Source organism: Saccopteryx bilineata, chromosome 11 (genome assembly GCF_036850765.1).
Source record: "Saccopteryx bilineata isolate mSacBil1 chromosome 11, mSacBil1_pri_phased_curated, whole genome shotgun sequence".
Lineage (NCBI taxonomy): Eukaryota > Metazoa > Chordata > Mammalia > Chiroptera > Emballonuridae > Saccopteryx > Saccopteryx bilineata.
Window position 1 is genome coordinate 65,661,829 of NC_089500.1, and position 23,981 is coordinate 65,685,809.

At 38.7% G+C, this 23,981-nt stretch overlaps 1 protein-coding gene across 1 annotated transcript in view; it reads left to right on the forward strand.

Moving 5' to 3' along the window:
* Positions 1-21,631, forward strand: part of FAM210A (family with sequence similarity 210 member A) — a 44,324-nt gene extending 22,693 nt beyond the window's left edge. Inside the window, exons 2-4 of the mRNA XM_066246679.1 lie at positions 9,308-9,815; positions 15,976-16,087; positions 19,967-21,631. Of these exons, the coding sequence (XP_066102776.1) occupies positions 9,340-9,815; positions 15,976-16,087; positions 19,967-20,200 (822 nt within the window). The 5' untranslated portion in view covers positions 9,308-9,339 and the 3' untranslated portion in view covers positions 20,201-21,631. The remainder of the gene's footprint in view (positions 1-9,307; positions 9,816-15,975; positions 16,088-19,966) is intronic.
* The last annotated feature ends 2,350 nt before the right edge of the window (positions 21,632-23,981 follow it).

Sequence of the window (23,981 nt, forward strand, 5' to 3'; positions counted from 1 at the left end):
GTAGCTGTAAATGGGTTGCCCAGGGCCAGAGTTTCCTCCAGGAGTCCCTCAAACCAGTACACCCAGTGACCAGCTTCAGACAACATCACAGCAGGATCCAGTTAGCTTCACAAGTGGCATTTCCAAAGGGAGATTACAGCAGGCACTATAAACCTTGTTCTGGTAACTTTCATTTTCTGTGGTCAACACATACACAGCAGCTCATACAATGTGGTCAGAGTTGATTCTCACAGTCAGCCAGCCCAATGGTTGGACTCATGCACAAATGGGCCAATATCAATCAAGACTCAGTTACAACAGGAAGGCCCAAATAACCTACACAATGGTCATTCCTAGAGCACCCAGCACAGGTAGTTGAAGAGACTGCACCATGGATTCCCATAGGACACATACTCTATAAGGCTATTCTGCAAAGACTGGGAGTCAGAGCAGACCTACCTAATACATATAAAAGAACACAGGAGGCAGCTGAAATGGTAAGACAAAGAAACAGGCTCTGAATGAAAGAAGAAGAGAAATCTCTAGAGAAAGAGCTAAATGAAGGCAAGCATTTTATAAGATATAGAATTCAGAAAAATGGTTATAAGGATACTCAAGGAACTTAGAACTACAAAGAAGTTAGTGAGGCCCTGGCCGGTTGGCTCAGCGGTAGAGCGTCGGCCTGGCGTGCGTGGGACCCGGGTTCAATTCCCGGCCAGGGCACATAGGAGAAGCGCCCATTTGCTTCTCCATCTCCCCCTCCTTCCTCTCTGTCTCTCTCTTCCCCTCCCGCAGCCAAGGCTCCATTGGAGCAGGGATGGCCCGGGCGCTGGGGATGGCTCCTTGGCCTCTGCCCCAGGCTCTAGAGTGGCTCTGGTTGCGGCAGAGCGACACCCCAGAGGGGCAGAGCATCACCCCCTGGTGGGCAGAGCGTCGCCCCTGGTGGGCGTGCCAGGTGGATCCCGGTCGGGCGCATGCAGGAGTCTGTCTGACTGCTTCTCCCCGTTTCCAGCTTCAGAAAAATACACACACACACAAAAAAAGAAGTTAGTGAGAACATGAAAAAGGACATAGAAGTTATAAAAAAGAACCAGTTAGAAATGAAGAATACAGTATCTGAAAAGATTACACTAGAAGAAATAAACAATAGGTTGGATGAAGCAGAGGATCGAATCTTCTGTTTGGAAGACAAGAAAAAAACCAATCAGCAGCAAAAAGAGAAAAGAATTTAAAAGAATGATGATAGTTTAAGGCAGAGGTCCCCAACCTTTTTTGGGCCACAGACCGGTTTAATGTCAGAAAATATTTTCACGGACTGTCTTTTAGGGTGGGACAGATAAATGTATCATGTGACCAAGACAAGTGTCAAGAGTGAGTCTTAGACGGATGTAACAGAAGGAATCTGGTCATTTTTAAAATATAAAACATCGTTCAGACTTAAATATAAATAAAACAGAAATAATGTAAGATATTTATTCTTTCTATGCGGACCAGTACCAAATGGCCCACGGACCGGTACTGGTCTGGGGGGGTGGGGGGCCACTGGTTTAAGGGATTTGGGGGACAACATTAAACAAACCAACATCTGCATCATTAGTGGTATCAGAAGGAAAAGCGAGTAAGCAAAGGATCAATTACCTATTTGAATTAATAATGACAAAAAACACCCCTAACTTGGTGAAGGAAAGTGACACATAAGCCCAGGAAGTGTAGAGAGTCGCAAACTAGATGAACCCAAAGAGGCCAACACCAAGACATAATTAAAGTGGCAAAGGTTCAAGACAAAGAATCTTAAAAGCAGCAAGAGAAAGACAGTTACCTCCAAGGGAGCTCCCATAAGATGGTCAGATTTCTTAACAGAAATATTTCAGGCCAGAAGAGATTGGCATGAAATATTCAAAGAGATAAGCAAGGACCTACAACTGGCTGATCCAGCAAGGCTATTATTTAAAATTGAAGGAGACAAAGAGCTTCACAGACAAGAAAACGCTTACGGAGTTTGCTACCTCCACAGAAGTATTACAAGAAAATTTAAGGGGCTTGCTCTAAAAAAAAAAGAGGGAGAAGAAAAGAAAGGAAGGAAGGGAAGGAGGAGGAAGAAGAGAAGTAATAATTATAAAGAATAAAGCAGCAATAAATCTATACCTATCAGTAATCACTTTAAATGTAAAAGACTTAACTGCCCCAATGAAAGACGTGGGGTAGGTGAATGGATAAGAAAACATGATCCTTTTATATGTTGTCCATAAGAGACCCACATCAGAATGAGAAATGCACATAGAATAAATTAAAAGGGTAGAAAAAGTTATTTTGTCCAAATGGAAATGAAAACAAATCTGGAGCAACAATACTTATATCTGACAAAATAGACTTTAAAACAAAGACTATATATAGTAAGAGACAAAGAAGGTCACTACATAATGATAGAACAGTCCAACAAGAAAATATAACCCTTGTAAACATTTATGCACTCAACGTAGGAACAGCTAAATATATAAAGTAAGTCTTGATGGTCAATGGAGAGAGATCAATAGTAATACACTCATGGTAGGGGACTTTAACACTCTATTGACATCAATAGATAGATCTTCCAGACAGAAAATCAACAAGAAAACTGACATTAAATGACACACTAGATCAGATAGATTTAATCGATAGCTTCAGAGCATTTCACCCCTAGGCAGCAGAATATACATTCTTTTCAAGTGTATATGGAACAGTTTCTAGGATAGACCACATGTTAGAACACAAAAAAAAAGTCTCAGTAAATTTAGGAAGATTGAAATTATATCAGGCATCTTCTCTGACCATAATGGTATGAAACAAGAAATCAATTACAGGGGGAAAAATGGAGAACACAAAAGACATGAAGATAACATCACCTGTAACTAAACAATGAATAAGTTAACAATGAGATCAAGGAAGAAATCAAAAGATATCGTGAAACAAATGAAAATGAGAACACAACAGCCCAAAATCTATGGGACACAGTGAAAGCAATCCTAAAAGGGAAATGTATAGCATTATAGGCCTATTTCAAGAAACAAGAAAAATCTCAAACAATCTATTCACTTAAAGAACTTTTTTTTTTTTTTAAGTCCAAGATAGACTTTTTTTTTTTTTTTTTCCATTTTTCTGAAGCTGGAAACAGGGAGAGACAGTCAGACAGACTCCCGCATGCACCCGACCGGGATCCACCCGGCACGCCCACCAGGGGCGACGCTCTGCCCACCAGGGGGCGATGCTCTGCCCATCCTGGGCGTCGCCATGTTGCAACCAGAGCCACTCTAGCGCCTGGGGCAGAGGCCACAGAGCCATCCCCAGCGCCCGGGCCATCTTTGCTCCAATGGAGCCTTAGCTGCGGGAGGGGAAGAGAGAGACAGAAAGGGAAAGCGCGGCGGAGGGGTGGAGAAGCAAATGGGCGCTTCTCCTGTGTGCCCTGGCCGGGAATCGAACCCGGGTCCTCCGCACGCTAGGCCGACGCTCTACCGCTGAGCCAACTGGCCAGGGCCTTAAAGAACTTTAAAAAGTACAATAAACAAAGTCCAGTGTGAGTAGAAGAACTAGAAAAGAAGGTAAAGGACCCAAATAAATAAAATCAGAAATGAAAGAGAAGTTATAATTGACACCAAAGAAATACAAAGGATTAAAAGAAAATATTATGAACAACTGTATGCCAACAATTGGACAATCTGGAAAAATGGATAAATTCCTATAAGCATGTACTCTCTAAAACTGAATCAGCAAGAATTAAAGAATCTGAATAGACAGATTACAACTAGTGAAATTGAAGTGGTAATCAAAAAACTTTCACCAAACAAAAGTCCTAGATCAGGTGATTTTACAGTTGAATTTTACCAAACTTTCAAAGATGAGCTAACACCTCTCCTCAAACTATTCCAAAAAAATTTAAGAGGAAGGAAGGCTCTCCGGCTCATTTTACGAGGCCAGCATTATCCTAATTTCAAAACCAGGTAAAGATATTACAAAGAAAGAAAATTATAGGCCAATATCCCTAATGAGCATAGATGTAAAAGTCCTCAATAAAATATTAGCAAACTGGACCCAGCGATACATTAAAAAGATCATACACTATGATCAAGTGGGATTTATTCTGGGATGCAAGGATGGTATGTATGATAACTGTAAATCAATAAATGTGATAAACCAAATAAACAAAAGGAAAGATAAAAATCACACAATCATATAAATAGGCGCAGGAAATACATTTGACAAAATCCAGCACCAATATAAAATAAAAACCCTCAACAAAGTGGGAATAGAGGGAGTATATCTCAACAAAATAAGGCTATGTATCACAGACCCTTAGCCAACATCATACTCAACAGGCAAAACCTAGAAGCATTTCTCTTAAGATCGGGACCAAGACAGGGATGCCCACCTTTACAACTCTTATTCAACATTGTACTGGAAGTCTTAGCCACAGTCAATCAGACAAGACGAAGAAATAAAAAGGCATTCAAATATTCAAATTGGAAAGTAAAACTGTAATTATTTGCAGATGACATGGTACTCTATATATAGAACCCTTAAGGTTCCACCAAAAAAATTACTAGAACTGACAAATGAATTTAGGAAAGTAGCAGGACATAAAACAAATATGTAGAAATCAGTGGCATTTTTTCAGCAATAATGAACTATCAGAAAGGGAAACAAAGAAATCAATTCCATTTAAAGTTTCATCAAATAAAATCAAATACCTAGAAAAAAATGAACCAGGAATGTAAAAAACTGTTATTAGAAAATTATGCCTGACCTGTGGTGGCGGAGTGGATAAAGCATCAACCTGGAACGCTGAGGTCGCTGATTTGAAACCCTGGGCTTGCCTGGTCAAGGCACATAGGGGAGTTGATGCTTCTTCCTGCTTCCCCCCTTCTCTCTCTCTGTCCTCTCTAAAATGAATAAATTTAAAATATCAAAAAAAAATTTTTTTCTGATCTAGCTCGTTGGGCAAGGGAAACAAAAAATACACACAAAGGGACTACATCAAACTAAAAAGTTTTTGCATAGGAAAGGAAGCCATCAACAAAATGAAAAAACACACTAAATGAGAGAAGATATTTGCCAATGATACATCTCATTTGGAGTTAATATCCAAAATTTATAAAGAACTTATAAAACTCAACACCAAAAAATTAATCCAATTAAAACTGGCCAAAGCACCTGAACAGTCATGTTTCCAAAAGAATGTATGGCCAGTAGACATGAAAAGGTGCTCAACATCACTAATCATCAAAGAAATGCAAATTAAAACCACAAAGAGATACCACTTCGCACTTGTTAGAGTGGCTGTCATCAGTAAATGAACAGACAAGTGTTGGCGAGGATGTGGAGAAAAGGGAACCCCCATGCACTGCTGGTGGGAATGTAGGTTGGTGCGGCCACTGTGGAAAGCAGTGTGGAGTTATTTCAAATAATTAAAAATGGAACTGCCTTATGACTCAGCAATTCTACTTCTGGGAAATACATCTGCAGAAACATGAAACTTAATTTCAAAGAATATATGCACCCCTCTATTATTGTAGTGTTATTTTAAAAAGGAAATCTTACCTTTTGCTTCATGTATAGACCTGGATAATATTACGTGAAATAAGCCAACCAGAGAAAGACAAAAAGATAAATACCATGTGATTTCACTTATATGTGGAATCTAATGAAGAAAATAAAGTAAAAATTAAAGTAGAAACAACAAACTCATAGATACAGAGAACAGCTGTATCTGACAGCTGTCAAAGTGGAGAAGGTTGTAGGGGTGGATGCAAATGGTGAAGGGAGTAAGCAAAAATAAAACTTCTCATAGACAAGCCACAGTTATGGTGACTTACAGGGGAAGGGTAGTTGGGGAGCAGGTGGGAGAGGGTAAATGGTGATGTCAAGAAAACTGACCGAGTGGTGAACACACAATACAATATACAGATGATGTGTTAATAGAATTGTACTCCTGGAATCAGTATAATTTTATTAACTAACGTCACCACAGTAAATTCAATAACAAATAAGTAAATAAAATGTTGACAGTAGTTTCTCCTGCATAGGGTTGCTATGAGAGTAATGTGGATTACACCTAAAGTGTTTACAAAGCCCCTGTCACATGTTATCATTATGGTGATGATGGATGATACCTTGCCACCATGCTGCCTCTGGTACTGGAGCAAGTTGCTGTGCCTGGAGAAATGATATGTTTTGTCATTTTGATCTGGCTACAGGCCTTTCTGATTTATTAGGTCTAGATGGAGACCAGTAATGTGCCTTTTTCAAACCATCTCTACTCCCCTGCAACATCCCTGACCCTATGATTTTGATTCATATCGTTTTGGAAGCTGCAGCCCAAAGGTTTCTCTGGAAACAGATGTAAATACTAGCCCAAGTGATAATACAGGGGTGACCCGGAAGACACTATGCTAAGTGAAAGAAGCCACAAAAGATCACATACTGTGATTCTGTTTATATAAAATGTACAGAATAGACAAATATAAAAAGACAGAAAGTAGATTAGTGTTTGCCTGGTGCTGGGAGGGTAAGGGAATGCTGAATAACTGCTAACTGATGTGGGGTTTCTTTTGGGGATGATGAAGTTTCTAAACAGATCATGGTAATAGTTGCAAAACTGTGCATATACTAAAAATCAGTGACTTGTACACCTTAAAGGTGTGAATATATGTATAGTATAGTATAGTAAAGTATAGTACAGTATAGTTTAGTATAGTATAGTGTGGTACAGTATAGTATAGTACAGTACTGTATAGTACAGTATAGTATAGTATAGTACTGTATAGTACAGTATAGTATAGTATATAGTATACTATAGTGTAGTATAGTACAGTATAGTATAGTATAGTATAGTATAGTACAGTATAGTATAGTACAGTACAGGATATATATGTTCTTAAAAATAGGCAACAAGTAGCAAGTACGAAAAGAAAGTTTGCAAATGTGAGGAGGTAGCTGGGGAAACCAGGAGAAAGGGTGCAAACTGGAAGCTTGGAAAGAGGCCCTATGTTTTGTTTGCTTTAATCCTTTTTTTTATTATTTTATATACACTCACAAATACATAAAAATCTAGTTGTCTGAAAGTTAGACTTCCATGGGTTTCAATTCCTGGAAGGCTGTCCTGTAAAGGAAATACATTTAAAAGAAAAATTTTTTGCATTCAGAAAACACCTACGCTAAAGCCATAGATAGGAATCATTAAAAAATAATAGTGCTAGAGAAAAGCTTCAAGATAAATTCAACTAAATTAGAAACCAAAAACTCGTGATAAAAAAAAATTTTTTTTGCGTGAAATAGGAGCTAAACCTTATATTTGAAAATTTTTAGGTAATAATTCCAACTGAGCTAATTTTTAGAATACAAAACCAGTTGGTGTTTCCCCCCTTGGCATAGCCAAAGCATAAACTTATATATAAAAATAAGGATATGATAAACTTTGTGGAAGAATACAATAATATATTCTTTTTTTAAAAAATTTTTTATTTATTCATTTTTAGAGAGGAGAGCGAGAGAGGGAGAGAGAGAAACAGAGAGAAAGAAGGGGGGAGGAGCTGGAAGCATCAACTCCCATATGTGCCTTGACCAGGCAAGCCCAGGGTTTCGAACAGGCGACCTCACCATTTCCAGGTCGACACTTTATGGTCGCCACCACAGGTCAGGCATAATATATTCTTTACTCAATGTTTGACTTTCAGAACAAACAATTGTTTTGTAGGAATAATTAAGGGCTTAAACATTCTTTACCTATGGCCTTTTTAAGTCATTTAATATATATATAAATCATTCTTTATTTGAAGCACCTATCTATCCCCGTAGCCTTTCTCCTTGGTTCAGATTATGATTTGACATTGACTTTGCTTTTGATTGTAGCAATTTCCAGTATCACCTTTAAAGGCTTCCTGGGAGCTTGTTTTGAGAGATTTGCAATTTCATTTCGTAACATTTTTGCAATGTGTCTTTGGATTATCTGTGAGAGCCTGATAGGAATTGATGTTAACTATTAATTAGGGTTGGATGAGTTAGGGAATTAATTTTATATAAGGGACAATACATTAGTGGGTGGTTTTATATGATAACAGTCAACTTTGCACCCAGATAACAAATATTCATGCAAAATGGAGTAGAGTAGCTGTGTATATTGGAGTGCTGATTTACTGGGATGCTAACTTAGGTCTTGCAGGCTTACTTAGTATACAATTTAAAAAGTAAGATTATCTATTCTCAGTGTATTAGAAGTAATAAATTAGCAGGTGTGGGATGGGGATAGAGATTATGGATCAGGTGGTACTGCCTGATGCTGAGTGAAGGGAACTGACTTGCTATAAAGTAATACATACTATAATTCTATTTTACCAATGGGGACACCTGTATCTGGAAAAGCCAAGTCATTTGCTCCAAATCAGGGGTCTCCAAACTTTTTACACAGGGGGCCAGTTCACTGTCCCTCACACCATTGGAGGGCTGCCAAATACAGTGGTCCTCTCACTGACCACCAATGAAAGAGGTGCCCCTTCCAGAAGTGCAGTGGGTGCTGGATAAATGGCCTCAGGGGGCCACATTGCAGCCCGCGGGCCGTAGTTTGGGGATGCCTGCTCCAAATAATACCTCTGTTAACTCAGTTGGGTCCATCTTACTCCAAAGTTCATGTTGTTTTAAAATTACATTGTAACTTTTTCTGACAAAAAGTTATAGATATCTGGAAAAGTTCATCTCTCTTCTCACCAGCCAGTGACATGTGATTTACGTTTTATATAATTTAGTCTAAAGGCATTATAGAAGAATGGTACTGATATTAACTATTTATTAGACCTTAACATTTGCAATAACTAACACTTATACGATGCTTGTTAATTTACAAAAGCACTTTTACATCAGAAGTTTCATGTAATTCCTGTAGCAATCTGTGAAGTAGTCATTTTGCTAGTGGACTTGGGGTTGGTATCTAAGAAAGAATCACGTGAAATTATGTCCCCAAGACATTAAGGCCCACGTCTTTTGCTTCCAGAATTTAAGACTTTTTTCCATTATATTATATCACTTCCTTGTAGAGTAACAGAGCCCTAAAAATACTCATTTTGTAGTAATAAAATAGCCTGAAACATTATTCTCTTTGTCTGCTAGACTCATTTACTATTCGTATTTAAATGATGTGTTCTTATGAGATTTTAAAAATGCGTTATGTTACAACTGTATAAGCTTATTATTTCATGGATTTCGTAGCAATATCTATCCTTTCACTTCCTAATCATTATTTATTTTAAGTGGATTAGTTTAATGGAAATTTATATAATCTAATTTTGTAATCTGTTCTCTGTAGAAACTGAAATCCATTTATCACCATTCTTCAAAATGCAATGGAATGTATCAAGGACTGTATTCCAACTGGCACATAGGACGTATGTGGAGCCACATAAAGCTGCTCTTTTTGGACACTGTCAATATGTAAAGGGACCATTACTTTTGTATGAAGCTGAATCCAGAGTGGTTTTGGTACAGGGCCCTCAAAAACAGTGGCTGCACTTACCTGCTGCCCAGTGTACGGCCAAGGAAAGGAAGCCATGCAGTGCTTCCTCACTCCAGCGGGGGGTCCTTCCTCAGAAACCGTGGGAGCAACATACTTCCTCCAGCAGGGTTCTGTCCTCCAGTGCCACATCTCCGGGAACGCCTTCAGAAAAGAAGGAAGAACCTGATCCTTTACAAGACAAATCTATTAGTCTTTATCAACGATTTAAGAAAACATTTAGACAATATGGAAAAGTTTTGATTCCAGTGCATCTAATAACTTCTGGTGTTTGGTTTGGAACATTTTATTATGCAGCCATAAAGTAAGTTTCTGCTTGTTGAGCACCTTTCCCTGTTTTATCAGAATGTTACTCTTCATGTTAATCTTCTTAATTATACTAGTGAAATACTTGGTTTTTTAAATGCTTTAATATCTAATTAATAGAGAATGACTACTTTTCATAACTTTCGCATTTTCATATAGCTAACTAACATTTGCTTACTGTGTACAGCAAGCATTGCTAAATTTTGTAACTGTATTATCTCATTTAATCCTTATAGTAATCATACGAAGCAAGTAGTGCAATTATTTCCATTTTATTAATGAGAAAACAGATTAAGAATAAGTCAAAATAACTGAGCTTTTTTCAGACTAACTCAGAGTTTGACCACAGCTCATGCTTTTCATCACTGCTCATCTATCAACATTTAGGATAGCACAGACATACAGTCATACTGTAGAAATTTGGCAGCACCGTGAGTTCTGCACTCATGTTTCTTACACTGTTCTGAAGTGTAAGAAGATACCTATTATTTTTCCTTGTGAATGATTTTGGGGGGAAATTATATATTTTTGCTAAAGCCTGGTTAATATCTGTTATAGATACAAAATTGAACAAATTACTGTCTTATATTTTAATGTTACTTTTTTTGACACTTGATAATTGTCAACATCATATCGTTTATTCTGATCAGAAGTTAATTCATTGTACACTTGAAGTCTGGTGTTAAGAGACACCTCATGTAAGGTGATCTTACCACAATAAAATAAACTTTTTTCAAAAAAATGAATTTTGGCCTGACCAGGCTGTGGTGCAGTAGATAGAGCATCGGACTGGGATGCGAAGGACCCAGGTTCAAACCTCAAGGTCCCCGGCTTGAGCATGGGATCACCAGCTTGAGCACAGGGTCACTGGCTTGAGCAAGGGGTCACTCGCTTTGCTGCAGCCCCCCCCCCTTCAAGGTACATATGAGAAAGCAATCAATAAACAACTAAGAAGCCGCAGAGAAGAATTGATGCTTCTCATCTCTCTCCCTTTCTGTCTGTCTGTCCCTATCTGTCTCTTTCTCTGTCACAAAAATTAAAAAGTGAATTTTGTAGGCCTAGCCTGCTGATACTGTAAAACATAGAATTTCTTAATGTTCCTTTCTTGTTAATACTGTTCCTTTCTTTTAAGGTAAGTTATATTATTAACACTGTTTTAGGAGCAGGAGTACACACAGACCCAATGATTTTCAGTTTGTTTCTGCCTCTAGCAGAATCCAGTGGGTACCAGCCTGTGCCTGCTCCTTTGAATCTGCCGTGTGGGCTTTTCTTGTCCTGGTCTGGATGTGACCAAGCCCAGTAGGCTCCTTGTCCTGAGGACCATGAGACAGCACAATGTAGATGACATTTTAGTAAACTCTCCTAACGGGATTAGAATTATTTTAGACTTTCTAAAAGTCCACCAATTTTCAGTGTTTGGTTATATTTCTTAGCTTGATAGTAAAGAATTAATAAAATGTAATTTCATATATGAATCTCACTCCTTGAAAAAAGCTTATTATTTACTAAATTAAAAGATGATAAAGTTAAGATTGTACTTATTCTTGGAAACCTGGGATTAGAGATGTTTCTTTTTTAAAATAAATTTTTCTTTTTTTTTTTTTTTTTTTTTTTTTTTAGTGAGAGAAGGGGAGACAGAAACAGACTCCTGCATGCACCCTGACCGGGACCCACCCGGTACCCCCGTCCAGGGCCAGTGCTCAAATCTACCAAACTACCCTCAGGGCCCAGGGCTACTGCTTGAACCAATTGAGCTACTGGCTGCGGGAGGAGAAGAGAGAGAGAAAGGAGAAGGGGAGGGGTAGAGAAACAGATGGGTGCTTCTCCTGTGTGCCCTGGCCAAACCCGGGACATCACATGCCAGGCTGACAATCTATCCACTGAACAACTGACCATGGCCTTAAACAACTATCTATATATATATATATACACACACACACACACACACACATACACATATATATATGTTATTGTTTTTTTGTTTTTTGGGGGGTTTTTTAGAGAGACAAAAAGAGGGAGAGAGAGACAGAAACATCAGTCTGTCCCTGTATGTGCCCTGCCAGGCATCAAATCCACCACCTTTGTGTATCGGGACAGTGCTAACCAACCCAGCTATCGGGCCAGGGCTAGAGATGTTCCTTTACAAAATTTCTAAAAGGATTTTTTTTCCTTATGTGTAATTGATGCTGTTTCGTTTCTCTATATCTTTCTCTCTGTTGTTTTTGCTATTTAATTATATCTTTATTATGTATTATTGTCTTTAAGAATTGTTTTTCCTTCACAGAAGGTTCTTGTATGTACATTTATAGAATTCTTTCTTGGATTATTAATGACATTTTCTGGACATGTATTATTTTTATAGAAGTCTTAAAAACTGCCCTTAGTTTATTAGCAGAGCATAAAATTATATACCATTTTGCATAAAAGTTACTATAGATAGTTTTTTATACATAATGGTTTTCTACATATTAAGTTTCCTTTTTTGAGCCATTCAGGATTTTTATGATTCAGTATTGTGGAAAATGATATGAGTGATATTTGTTTCTTCTGCCTTCCTTAGGTTGTCATTAGTAAGCATTCAGTCCCCTGGCTTTAGAGGGAGAAATCTAAGCTTTTAATTAATTGAACATGAGAGTCTCATTTGGACTATTATAAAGAGTACTTTTGTTCCCTTTATTTTTCCTTCTTTAGTTAAAAAGTCAGACCCCAGATAACCTGGTGATACTAATTATTCTTAAGATTTTTTTCAGCCTGACCAGGCAGTGGTGCAGTGGATAGAGCATCGAACTGGGATGCGTAGGACCCAGGTTCGAGACCCCGAGGTCACCAGCTTGAGCACGGGCTCATCTGGTTTGAGCAAAGCTCACCAGCTTGCACCCCAGGCCACTGGCTCGAGCAAGGGGTTACTCGGTCTGCTGAAGGCCCACGGTCAAGGCACATATGAGAAAGCAATCAATGAGCAACTAAGGTGTTGCAAGGAAAAACTAATGATTGATGCTTCTCATCTCTCTGTTCCTGTCTGTCCCTGTCTCTCCCTCTCTCTGACTCTCTCTCTGTAAAAACAAAAAAAAAATTTTTTTCTTTTTTTTCAGTGCTATCTGGTACCTGGGGCAGTTGTGACATTCTGCCATTCCCTGTGGCATACACTTTTCTTAGCTTTTCCTTCCTCCCTTTTTTCTGCAGAATGTTTTTAAGTGTGGTGATAAGACCATCCATTTTAAAATCACATCTCTTCTCCTTCAGAACTTGTCTTTTGGCTGTTTGCCAGTATGCAGATTGAGTTGCCAGACCCACCAGCACTGCCCAGCTTTACTACTGGTCCACTTCTGTTTTAGCATCTCAGCTAAAAATTTGTCTTTTATATGATGTATTACCTCCCAGAGCAATCCTTAATACTTTCATTGAATCCTTCCTACTTCAGAGGTTGAAAGTTGATTTGTTCTAAGTGAAGATCTTATCGCAAGTAATACTTAATAAGGTTTTAGAATATGTTTGAATGGCAGTGTATCTTTCATTGTGAGATGATTTTATTGTACAATTGGAGTTGATTATATTAAATATGGCTTTTTTTTTATTTAACTGACAAGAGGCTGGCTTTATTTTATTTAGTTTTAGCTAGAAAAGGTTCTCTAGCAACTATTATTTCCTTGTTGCCTACTTACTATTAAAAAAGAAGAAATAGTTTGTAACTTGAAGGGTGGGCATTAAAAGTCACACTGCATTTCTGACCAGTGTTTGTTTTAGTCACTGACAACTAACCTACTCCCTTGCTAGTCACCATAAAGCAACGTGCTTTAACTAAATCTTAATTTAGTTAACTCAGTGGGCAAGATCTCCGGCTTTTGAAACATTTTATTTCTAAATTGCGCATGCTAATAGATTTTATTTTAAACTAAGTTTTGTTGTCACTTCTGCCTGGCAGAAACTTGCAGTTATATTTTGTCTCTAACCAGAAGCCCTCTCTTTGGCCAGCTGGCTCTGTGATGTCGGTTTTGGCCCTCTGTTTAGATGCCTCGTGTTTTGGGTCTGAAGTTCCTAAAACTACAGATCTGCTCTCAGGCAAAATCCTGACTGATTTCTACTGCACTTTATCCAGACTGTGAATGTGCCTTTGCCCTTGCGTGGCACAAAGCTGGCAGTTTGTGAAACATTTTTGTCAGGCTGTGGGAAATTCAGAGTAAAAAGTGGCAAAAAATAGATATTATTAGTTAAATCAAATCCTCATTAATACTGCATATTTAGCAATTCCAAAGAAAATAAAAGTTTTTTTTTAAAGTCAAGCGAACAAATTAGTATGTTAGAAATAAGTGGAACCAGGTGCTTTATTTTACAAAGGATACTTATGCAAAGTGTCTGAGTTAACTGTGTTTGCTCTTTATGATAATTTTTCTTTAATCACCCAGTTTTACCTTATATTTGGCCAAATGTTTGTCTTTTTTTCCCCTTCATGATTGCTGTTAAATATGTAGGTTTTACATACTGAGCTTAGTCAACTAAGAAATGATTAATGAAATAGTTTTATAATTGTATTGGTACTGAAAGATAATTAGTATGTTGTGGTAAATTTACAGTCTTGCTTTAATAGAATTCTTTCTAAAAAAAAAGTTTTTAAAGGAACTGATAGTGGAGATAGAAGAAAGCAGATTGGATTTGTAATTGCTGTTTTCCTTGAAGTCTTTAAAGATTACTCCAGTTATCTGGTTTCATCTTATACATGATAGGTAATTTTCTTTGATGATATACAGCCATATCTATTGAGTAATCACTGGTTTCTTAGTACTTGGTGAAATCACAGAGAGGGACACCTTTCCCTAGTTAGTCAAATTATTTTTTAATATTAAAAATAAATTAGGAGTTTGCCACTACCATAATAATAGTGGATCCAGGCAGCTTCTTTCTGAATTAGAAAGAGAAAGAATATGTGTACAGTGGAACCATCTGTGGACCCCACCTTCAACAAGAATCAGACTTACATCAGTGAGGGAAAAGACTGACACATGGCTCCTGTTCATGTACCGAAATGAACTGTGCAGAATCAACTGTGCAGTTTTCCTGTTGGAAAATATTTAGCCAGAATCTAATCATGAAAAAGCAATCAGACAAATCCACATTGAGGGATAGTCGACTGTGCAGTGGCCTGAAAGCTTAAAGATCTCAGTGTCAATAAGACATGCTACCTCCCTTTTCTCAACAAAGATGTTCCGGGGAGCATTTCTAGAGAAAAGGAGACTGGAGAGACAGGACAGCATAGCGTTATCGGGCCAATTCAGGAAATTTTAATACTAATATTTTATTAGCTACCTACTATTGCATATGTTAAATTTTCTGAGTATGATAATTATGTTTATGGAGGAGAATCACAGGACAAGAACCTTGTTCTGATTTAGAGGGGAAGGGTCACAGTATCTGCAAAAGTACATGGTGAGAACACACGAGTGAGTGCGTGCATCTGAGCATGTGCCAATGTAATAAATGTTGATAATCAGGAAAACTACAAATAAATTGGGCTCAATGGCACTTTCTGTGCCTTCTCTCCCTCCCTTCAAATATTTGTTACAATTTATGGTAATTTTCTTCACCTGCCTATAAAGTCTGTTAATATATAGTATAGAAGCATCCTTTTAGAATACTTGAAATTTTCACCAAACCCATAGAATCATTTATTCTTTGCATAGTAATGCAATAAGTGATGTTATGTTCCTTGCTTTCACAATAATAGTATAGTTTGACGTGTAATATTAGAGATAAAAATCTTAGGTCTTGAAGTTTGAGTTGGAACAGCCTGAGGAAGTGGTGTTTAGTTGAGGAAACTAAGATCAGGTAAATGATTCAGATCCTTTTCTCTTAGATTACTTAAGGTATTAATTTTGGTCTAATAAAAAATGCTTCTGTTTTTCTGAATATGCTAAGTAGGGATGTCTACATATAGACGCAGCGTTGTACTCAGCAAGCTATAACATGGCATTGGTGTTTGGGTAGATGTTGCTCTTTAGACTGAGGGTAAGTAACTGATAAAGTAGAACTGACTTTTAAACAAAATTTGGTTTTGATGTTTTCAGATAATCTTTTGAAACTATCCCTAGAAATTTGTTTGTGTGTGTATATGTACATATATATAAATACATAGAGATATAAATTACTTTCTGTTTCTTTCTTAGAGGAGTGAATGTCATTCCTTTTCTAGAACTGATTGGGTTACCTGACAGCATAGTAGACATTCTGAAAAATTCCCAGAGTGGAAATGCACTAACAGCATATGCCTTGTTTAAGGTAGGTACTATTATAAATAGATTACTCCTCATACTTAATCAATGATCTGCTCAGTTCCCCAGAAAACTCATTGTTAGCACCCAATAGTTCTCTTTTGTTACTTAAAATATTGTATCTCTTACATGTCTAATAATTAAAGTTTAAAAAAATTTAAGTGTAAATAATAGTTCATCTTTTTTTTTTTTTTTTTTTTGTATTTTTCTGAAGCTGGAAACGGGGAGAGACAGTCAGACAGACTCCCGCATGCCCGGCACGCCCACCAGGGGCGACGCTCTGCCCACCAGGGGGCGATGCTCTGCCCCTCCAGGGCGTCGCTCTGCCACGACCAGAGCCACTCTAGTGCCTGGGGCAGAGGCCAAGGAGCCATCCCCAGCGCCCAGGCCATCTTTGCTCCAATGGAGCCTTGGCTGCAGGAGGGGAAGAGAGAGACAGAGAGGAAGGAGGGGGTGGGGGTGGAGAAGCAAATGGGCGCTTCTCCTATGTGCCCTGGCCGGGAATCGAACCCGGTTCCCCCGCATGCCAGGCCAATGCTCTACCGCTGAGCCAACCGGCCAGGGCAATAGTTCATCTTTTTAATAAGTAAAATAGTAGTTTAATTCAAGTTTTTTGAAGTGATAACCCTTAGACTTAGTTGTTAGATGTCATGTATGTTTATAACTTTTCGGGATTTTAACAGTGACGTCTTCGTAAACAGTGTCTGCAGCTGTAGGACTTTGTTTCAGAAGAGGAGACTCACTGTAAACTGTGGAATTTAGCCGTATTAATCTCACTTTTCTCAGTTGACAATTAATGATAAGGTTCTTGGGTTCTTTCATCCTAAGAAAGAAAATAGGTAGAAAGCACTTGGAAACTAAATGTTATTTTACTTTTATTGTATAAAAATACTTAGAATTATAGTAACACTCAGAACTGAAGTTGCTTTCTGCTGTCATCCTCATTAGAATCCTCGGAGAGCTTGGGAAAGTTCTTGTATTATCATTTGACTAGCAGGCTAAGCTTGATTGCTGAGTTTTTCAACATTGCAACATTAAATTCATAAATTATCTAGTTTATAATTATAGTGCATATAGTTTAACCTTAACAAATCAGACTGTTGGCTGATGAACCGTATTCTGCACTGGAACTGCTCCCTGCCCTGTGCCCCCGTGTGTGTGGCACTGCCCCCGTGTGTGTGGCACCGCCATAGTTCTGTCACGGCCTCCGTGCTGCTTTCACTGGCTGATGTTTGCTTTTGTAATTTGATTATGAGTGCCTAGGAATTCAGAATCATGTGTTTTTTCTCTCTGTGTTTTCAGTGTGCCTGGCATTATGCTTTGTAGGCAATTCAGTGCTCAGTGCATATTTGCTGGGTTGGGATTAAAACATGAAATTCCATGTAGGGAGATTAGTGTTAGCAGTGTTTCTTCTTACTCGTCATTCCTGTGCAAGGTGGGAAGGATGGAGGGGGTTCTCCTGGGGATTTGCTGTAACCCCCCATTTCTCAAGTAGACCAACCAACATTGCACTTACTGCTTTGATAAGGCAAAGTCCTACGGAGTTGTGGCAGAGATGAATAAACCTGTGAGCATGGCCTTGGGTCCTTGGCTAGGACACACTCATAACCCACTTGCATTATCCTTGAAATGCACCATTGTTTCAGTTTATAAAAATCTGTTGAGCCCCTACTATGTGCCAAGTGCCAATTTTAGGTACTGGGAATACTGTAATTTTACTAAAATGGTGCAAAATACCTGCCCTTGTGGAATTTATATTCTAACATTGGGAGGCAGTTGGAGAGACAAAGAAGGGAAAATGAAAACACACGCACACAGTGCGTTTCGATGATGGTAAGTTCTAAGAAGAAACAAACCAGTGATGGGGATGTGACTGTGTTGTTGCTTTGGTGTTTGTTTTTCAGAAGGAAGGTTGCAAGAAGGTGAGAGTTAATCAGGCAGCTGTGTGGGAGAACAGTGTTCCAAGCAGGGGAACCCCAAGTACAGAGTCCTAGGCTACAGGATAGCTGGAGTATGTGAGGGCACAGGAGGAACCAGCGGAGCCAGACCAAGTTCGCAGGGCCACCGGCAAAATAGTGGCCGCATCAGGGCAGCCTGACAGGCTGTTGGGAGCACTCTGACTTTTACTGAGGGTCAGATGGCAAGTCTCCTGAGCAATTTGGAGCATCGACTTAACAAGATCTTAAGCTGCTACATTGTACACAGTCTTACAGAGCAAGGGTAGAATCCTATCTGCCTGCCAGGAGGTCATTGCAGTGGTCTGAGAGCTGGTAGTGGGCAGGACCAGGTGGTAGCAGGAGAGGCAGAAAGAAGTAGGTAGATTCTGGACATATTTTGGAAGTACCGAACAGTTTGGGGGCCTGAGCAACTAAAGGATATAGTTGCCACTTCCTGAGGTGCAGGCAACTTTGAGAGGAGCAGGTTTTGGGTAGGACCATTGAGCATCAAGAGGTCAGTTTTGAACAGATGAGATTTTGAGATCCTGTTAGACATACAGGTGGAAACGAGTAGGTGGTTGTATACAGTGGTACCTTGAGATACGAATTTAATTCATTCTGTAACCGAGCTCGTAAGTCAGTCAACTCGTATATCAAACTGCCGATACTGGACCCATGCGCCAACACGCCAACTAGCGGCAGCTTCCCAAATCGTGACTCATATCTCGGAATTTCGCTCGGATCTCGAACAAAAATACGGACCGAGTCGCAGCTCGTGGCTTAAAAACAAAATTCGTATGTTGGTTTGTTCGTATCTCAAGGTACCACTGTATACCGAATTTAGGGAAAAGGCTAAGTCTAGAAATCTAAATTTAAGAATCAATATACAGATGGCACTACAGACTTAAAAATGTACAAAACCGCCAAGGGAATGAGGTAGGTGGAGAAAAGAAGGGGTCTAGGCACTGATTGCTGTCCCACTGTAGCCAGAGGTAGGCGGCATGCGGGCGAGGGGAAGGATGACTGGAAAGGGGCAGCGCTGAGACAGAAGGAAGCCAGGGAAGTCGGGGCCTGGCAGCCGACGGGAACGAGAACGTGCGCTGAAGAGCTGCCTCGAGTGCTCTCGGCGTTCAGGGAACTCGGCTTGATGTGCGGAGCCGTTTTCGTGGAGGCGGAGGGGTAGAAGCTTAGAGAGACTTGGTTCAAGAGAAAATGAAGAGGGAAATTCTTTCAAAAACTTGTGGTACCAATACACCTACTACAGTTAGGACTCTGACTTTTAATACAAACCCCTCAATGTGATGCAGACTGCTTTTCCAGTTCTTTGGCCAGTTTGTCTGCTATTTAGTTCTGGCTAAATCTCTCATCAGAGTTAAACCTGTGCATGTCTGCAACATACGTACCATTTACCACTTTGCCTCACGGAGGTTCTGTTTGGGATTCCAGACCCAGGGCAGATTGTAATGAGGGAGGAGCCTAAGTCCTGGAAATGTCAAAGGAAAGAGATTTGGAAGCGAAACTAAGTTCAGTAAAGAAACATTTGGCCCATGCTTGCCTCTCACTGTCTAAAGTAGTTTGGTTCTGGTTTAGTTCTAGATAGTGTCTGTGGGTAGACAGGGTTTCAAGCAAAATAGAAAGCTGTGCGCCTTCGTTATTGGAAGTCGTCCCAAGTCCTCTGATTTCCCAGTGAGTCCTCACCACCGCCAGGTTCACTAGCACGTGGTCATAGACTTTAGTGCTGCCACTAAGAATATTCTGTAATCCTGGGTCAGCATCTGAGTAACAAATATATATGAAATGATTTTACAGAAGCATGCCTTGTCAGGAGGGAGAATCATATAGAATGAAACTTGATTAGCCTTGTGAAGCAATAAAGTGATTTCAGATTGTTTTTCCTGTGAAGATATTGGTAGTCAGGTGTCATCTGCCTGTTTGCTTTTTCCCTTCAGATTGCAACACCTGCCCGATACACTGTGACTTTGGCGGGAACCTCCTTCACTGTGAAGTATTTGCGTAGTCATGGCTACATGTCAACACCGCCTCCGGTTAAGGAGTATCTGCAGGACAGGATGGAAGAAACAAAAGAGCTTCTCACAGAGAAAATGGAAGAAACGAAAGACAGACTCACTGAAAAATTACAAGAAACCAAAGGAAAAGTTTCTTTCAAAAAAAAAGTAGAATAGGGTGCCTTAAATAACGTTATAAACAATTTCTGCACTTTAACCCTTTAGAGACTAGGGACACACATACATGCTCCTGATTATATTCTTGGTTAGTTACCTGAATGTGCAAGTTCTCTGAGGGTTAAAGAACCAAGATAACCTTTTTAATGTTAAATGTCACTAGAAAAATCAGTGTTTTTTGAAAAGAAAAAAATGAACCCAGTATAAGAATTTCATATCAGTGGCAGCATTGAGCAGCAGTTAATGTCTCGTAGGCAGAGCTCTGCCATGGTCTTCAGACTCATACTTGCTTTATGCTTCGTTGCGGCTCTAATTTAGGCAGATGAGGCAGCTGACTTCTTGAATCCCTGATGTGACCCTAGATAGGAAGTTAAGATTGGGTCTTCATCTTGATGTTATACATTGATGTTTTAACTAGATTCACTTCCCAATGTGGAGACATAAACTATTCTCATCAAAACTGCCCGTGAATAAGAGAATATTTAGTGTTCCTATAAAAAGTGTATGACAGTTACATACCAGTTAAAATACAGAATACATATGAAGAAAGTTGAATAAAAATTGAGCATAAATGTAAATAAGATGTATTGGTTATATGTAAATGAAAAAAATTGACCATTTAAAAATAATTTTTACCTGAAGCTTGTCACAATCAAATTTTTTAAAGCAAATATATATATATGTCCATAGTACCTTTTTACTTAGAACATAAAACTACTGTGAATTGTTTATGTCCTCTTAAACTAATTTTTCAGAGGAAAAGTGAAAATAATTATACCTTATGTATATTGTTGAAATCAGACTTTTTAAAGCAGCGACTCAAGTTTGTGGTTCTCAAGAAAATATAAATTTAGAAGGATGGAAAATGGCACCAGGCTATCTGGAGCTGACTCAGTCTCCCTGCCCTGGGGCAGGTCTGTGTCTCCGCAAGCCAGGAGATGGAGCTGACTCAGTCTCCCTGCCCTGGGGCGGGTCTGCGTCTCCGCAAGCCAGGAGATGGAGCTGACTCAGTCTCCCTGCCCTGGGGCGGGTCTGCGTCTCCGCAAGCCAGGAGATGGAGCTGACTCAGTCTCCCTGCCCTGGGGCGGGTCTGTGTTTCCGCAAGCCAGGAGATGGAGCTGACTCAGTCTCCCTGCCCTGGGGCGGGTCTGCGTCTCCGCAAGCCAGGAGATGGAGCTGACTCAGTCTCCCTGCCCTGGGGCGGGTCTGCGTCTCCGCAAGCCAGGAGATGGAGCTGACTCAGTCTCCCTGCCCTGGGGCGGGTCTGCGTCTCAGCAAGCCAGGTCTTTCCTATTGTCTTTGTTCCAGAATTCATGCTGATCTCATTACAGAATAAATTTTGAAGTTGTAGCTGCTGCTTTTTACCTGGTATTGAATCCTTGCTTGAGCCTTTTACTTGAATTTTTTTATAGTAAAGCTATCATTAAATTATCTTCTTGGAATGAAATTCAGTCATTATCGGATATGAAAGTTGCCATGATTGTGTGGATGTGTTCAAGGCTGTCTGTGTATTTCTTTTGGTTTTAACTGTTGTTTACTTCAGTTCTAACCTTTGAATTGATATTGGAAGAGGGAATGGCTTCTTTTGGATTCTCAGAGGGACCGCCAGAAACAATTCTGCAAGAATCGCTGCTGTTTGTCGGAATTTTTGTATCTAATATTTAGTTTGGCCAAATTTAGAGAATACTTTAAAGTGAAAAAAGTGTTTACATTTGATACTTATAATTATTATATTGGAACACTTCTTAAATAAATATGCTGTGGTTGGAATCTTGTGTGGATAGGGCAGAGTAGTGAGGGAAATAATTCAAATTTTTCAGATATTATATGCTAAAATATTAAAGAATTGTTTATTCTCATTTTTTTAACCACTGAGTCTGTGCCTGTTTTAAAATCTTGTAGTATTATATGAAAAGAAAGAAATGAACCCAGTATAAGAATTTCACATCAATATCAGCATTAAGCAGTGGTTAATGTCTTATAAGTCAGAGGTCTGCCATGGTCAGGATTTTCTTTCACTGTGTACACTGCACAAGACATATTTTCCAATGGGAATAAATTGTGGGTTCTCAGAAGTCACTAATAATCCTGAGCCATCTTTTGTTCAGTTCATTTGCATTTTATTGCCATCCATTTTTATAATCATGTTGCATTTATTCAGTTATAGAAAGTGAAATGCTGATGGGTGCTTTGAAATTCTCTAGTAGAGTATTCTCTGAAGATGTGAATTTATTTTGACATTATTTGGCATCAGAAATATTTGTGGCACGTCAAATGCAATTACTAGCATATTGCTAACCTAGTCCTTTACACATTGCAGAGCAGTAGTTTTATTGCTAGCTTTACCCACTGGCCAGATAAGTTTCCATTGAACGAATATAAAAAACATTTTACATAAATGTTGAAGGCATACTTTAAAATTAAATACCCATTGCATTTTGAAGTTATTACATGTTCTTATAAGCTAATACCTTTTTAAACTATGATATTTTGTAAAACACTGTCATGAAGTGGAACTAAACAAAGCTGGCAGAAAGAAAGTCTTTGTATCTTACTCTGTTCTCTGGATTGAGTGGTTGATAAATCCTGAATGAATTAAATAGTCCACAGTTAATCAGGTAAACACTACTTTCTTTGTCCATATACATGTTGAGAGATATTGGTCGGCAGGATCAACACCTTTATATATATAGTTACACTGCACAATGGAAACTGGCTTCTTTATTTCCTCTCCAGTATGCCAATTTGTCTTTTCTATTTCACAAGAGGAAGCATCATGGATAGTTGAAATAATTTGAACTTCTATCCTTCCAAATCAATAATAAAACGTCACCTTTTCTTCAGAAAGCTATTTCACCTCTCTTAAGTGTAGATACTTCATCTTTCAAACATTTTGACAAGCCTCTATTTATTCAAATTGTTCTGCAAACTCTTTGTTTTATATAGTAATAAAGTTTCTGCAATTGAAACGTTATTGTAATAGTTTTGTTGGTATATGTGATGCCCCAATTCCAGATATGGCAGAAGTAGTGACAAATAGAGTCATTCTGTTTTTTTCCTTCACCTGTGTAAATTTCCTTATTGCAAATATACCCAGTCTTGCTCTCACGTACCATTCTTACAAGTGAACCATGTTTAATAATTTTAGCTGGGTTGTAAGTTTGAAATAGAAGACATCCCCTCCAGGAAATCATGCCTTCATCTAATGATAATTCTCACATAAGTTTATCTATTGTTTGAAATTTACTAATAAAGTGGTTGAGTACGGATTAAATTTTAAATAGCCTGGATGAACATTTAGTCATGTTTGCATTGTCATTGAAATGCCAATAATTCTAGGTTTGTTCAAAAACAATTTCGACTCATTTTCTGAGGAAATATTGGAACAGCTAGAACTGGATTTGTAGACCAATATTCTTTCCAAGTATCCTTTCGTGTATGCCCCATTAGCACTGTAAGTCCTAAAAAAATTTTCATATCTGTTGTAGTAACAGGAGACCATTTTATTGCTTTTGAAGTTTTGTGCTTTCCCAAATTTTGGTTATAATATATGTTCAATTGATGATAAAATTGTCCAAACAGATTGTTGTCAAAAATCAAGTTGGTGACTTCAGTGATGTTCTTAGATGGGATAACTGTAACCCCAGAATTACCTTCACATTTTCCCATTAGGTCAGAAGTCTTCTTTCAACCAATCATTATCTCGGCAACCAAGAGGCAAATTCATGTGTGGGATTGTTCAAATTTTCAGGTTCAGAATCACTTGAAATTACAGTATTTT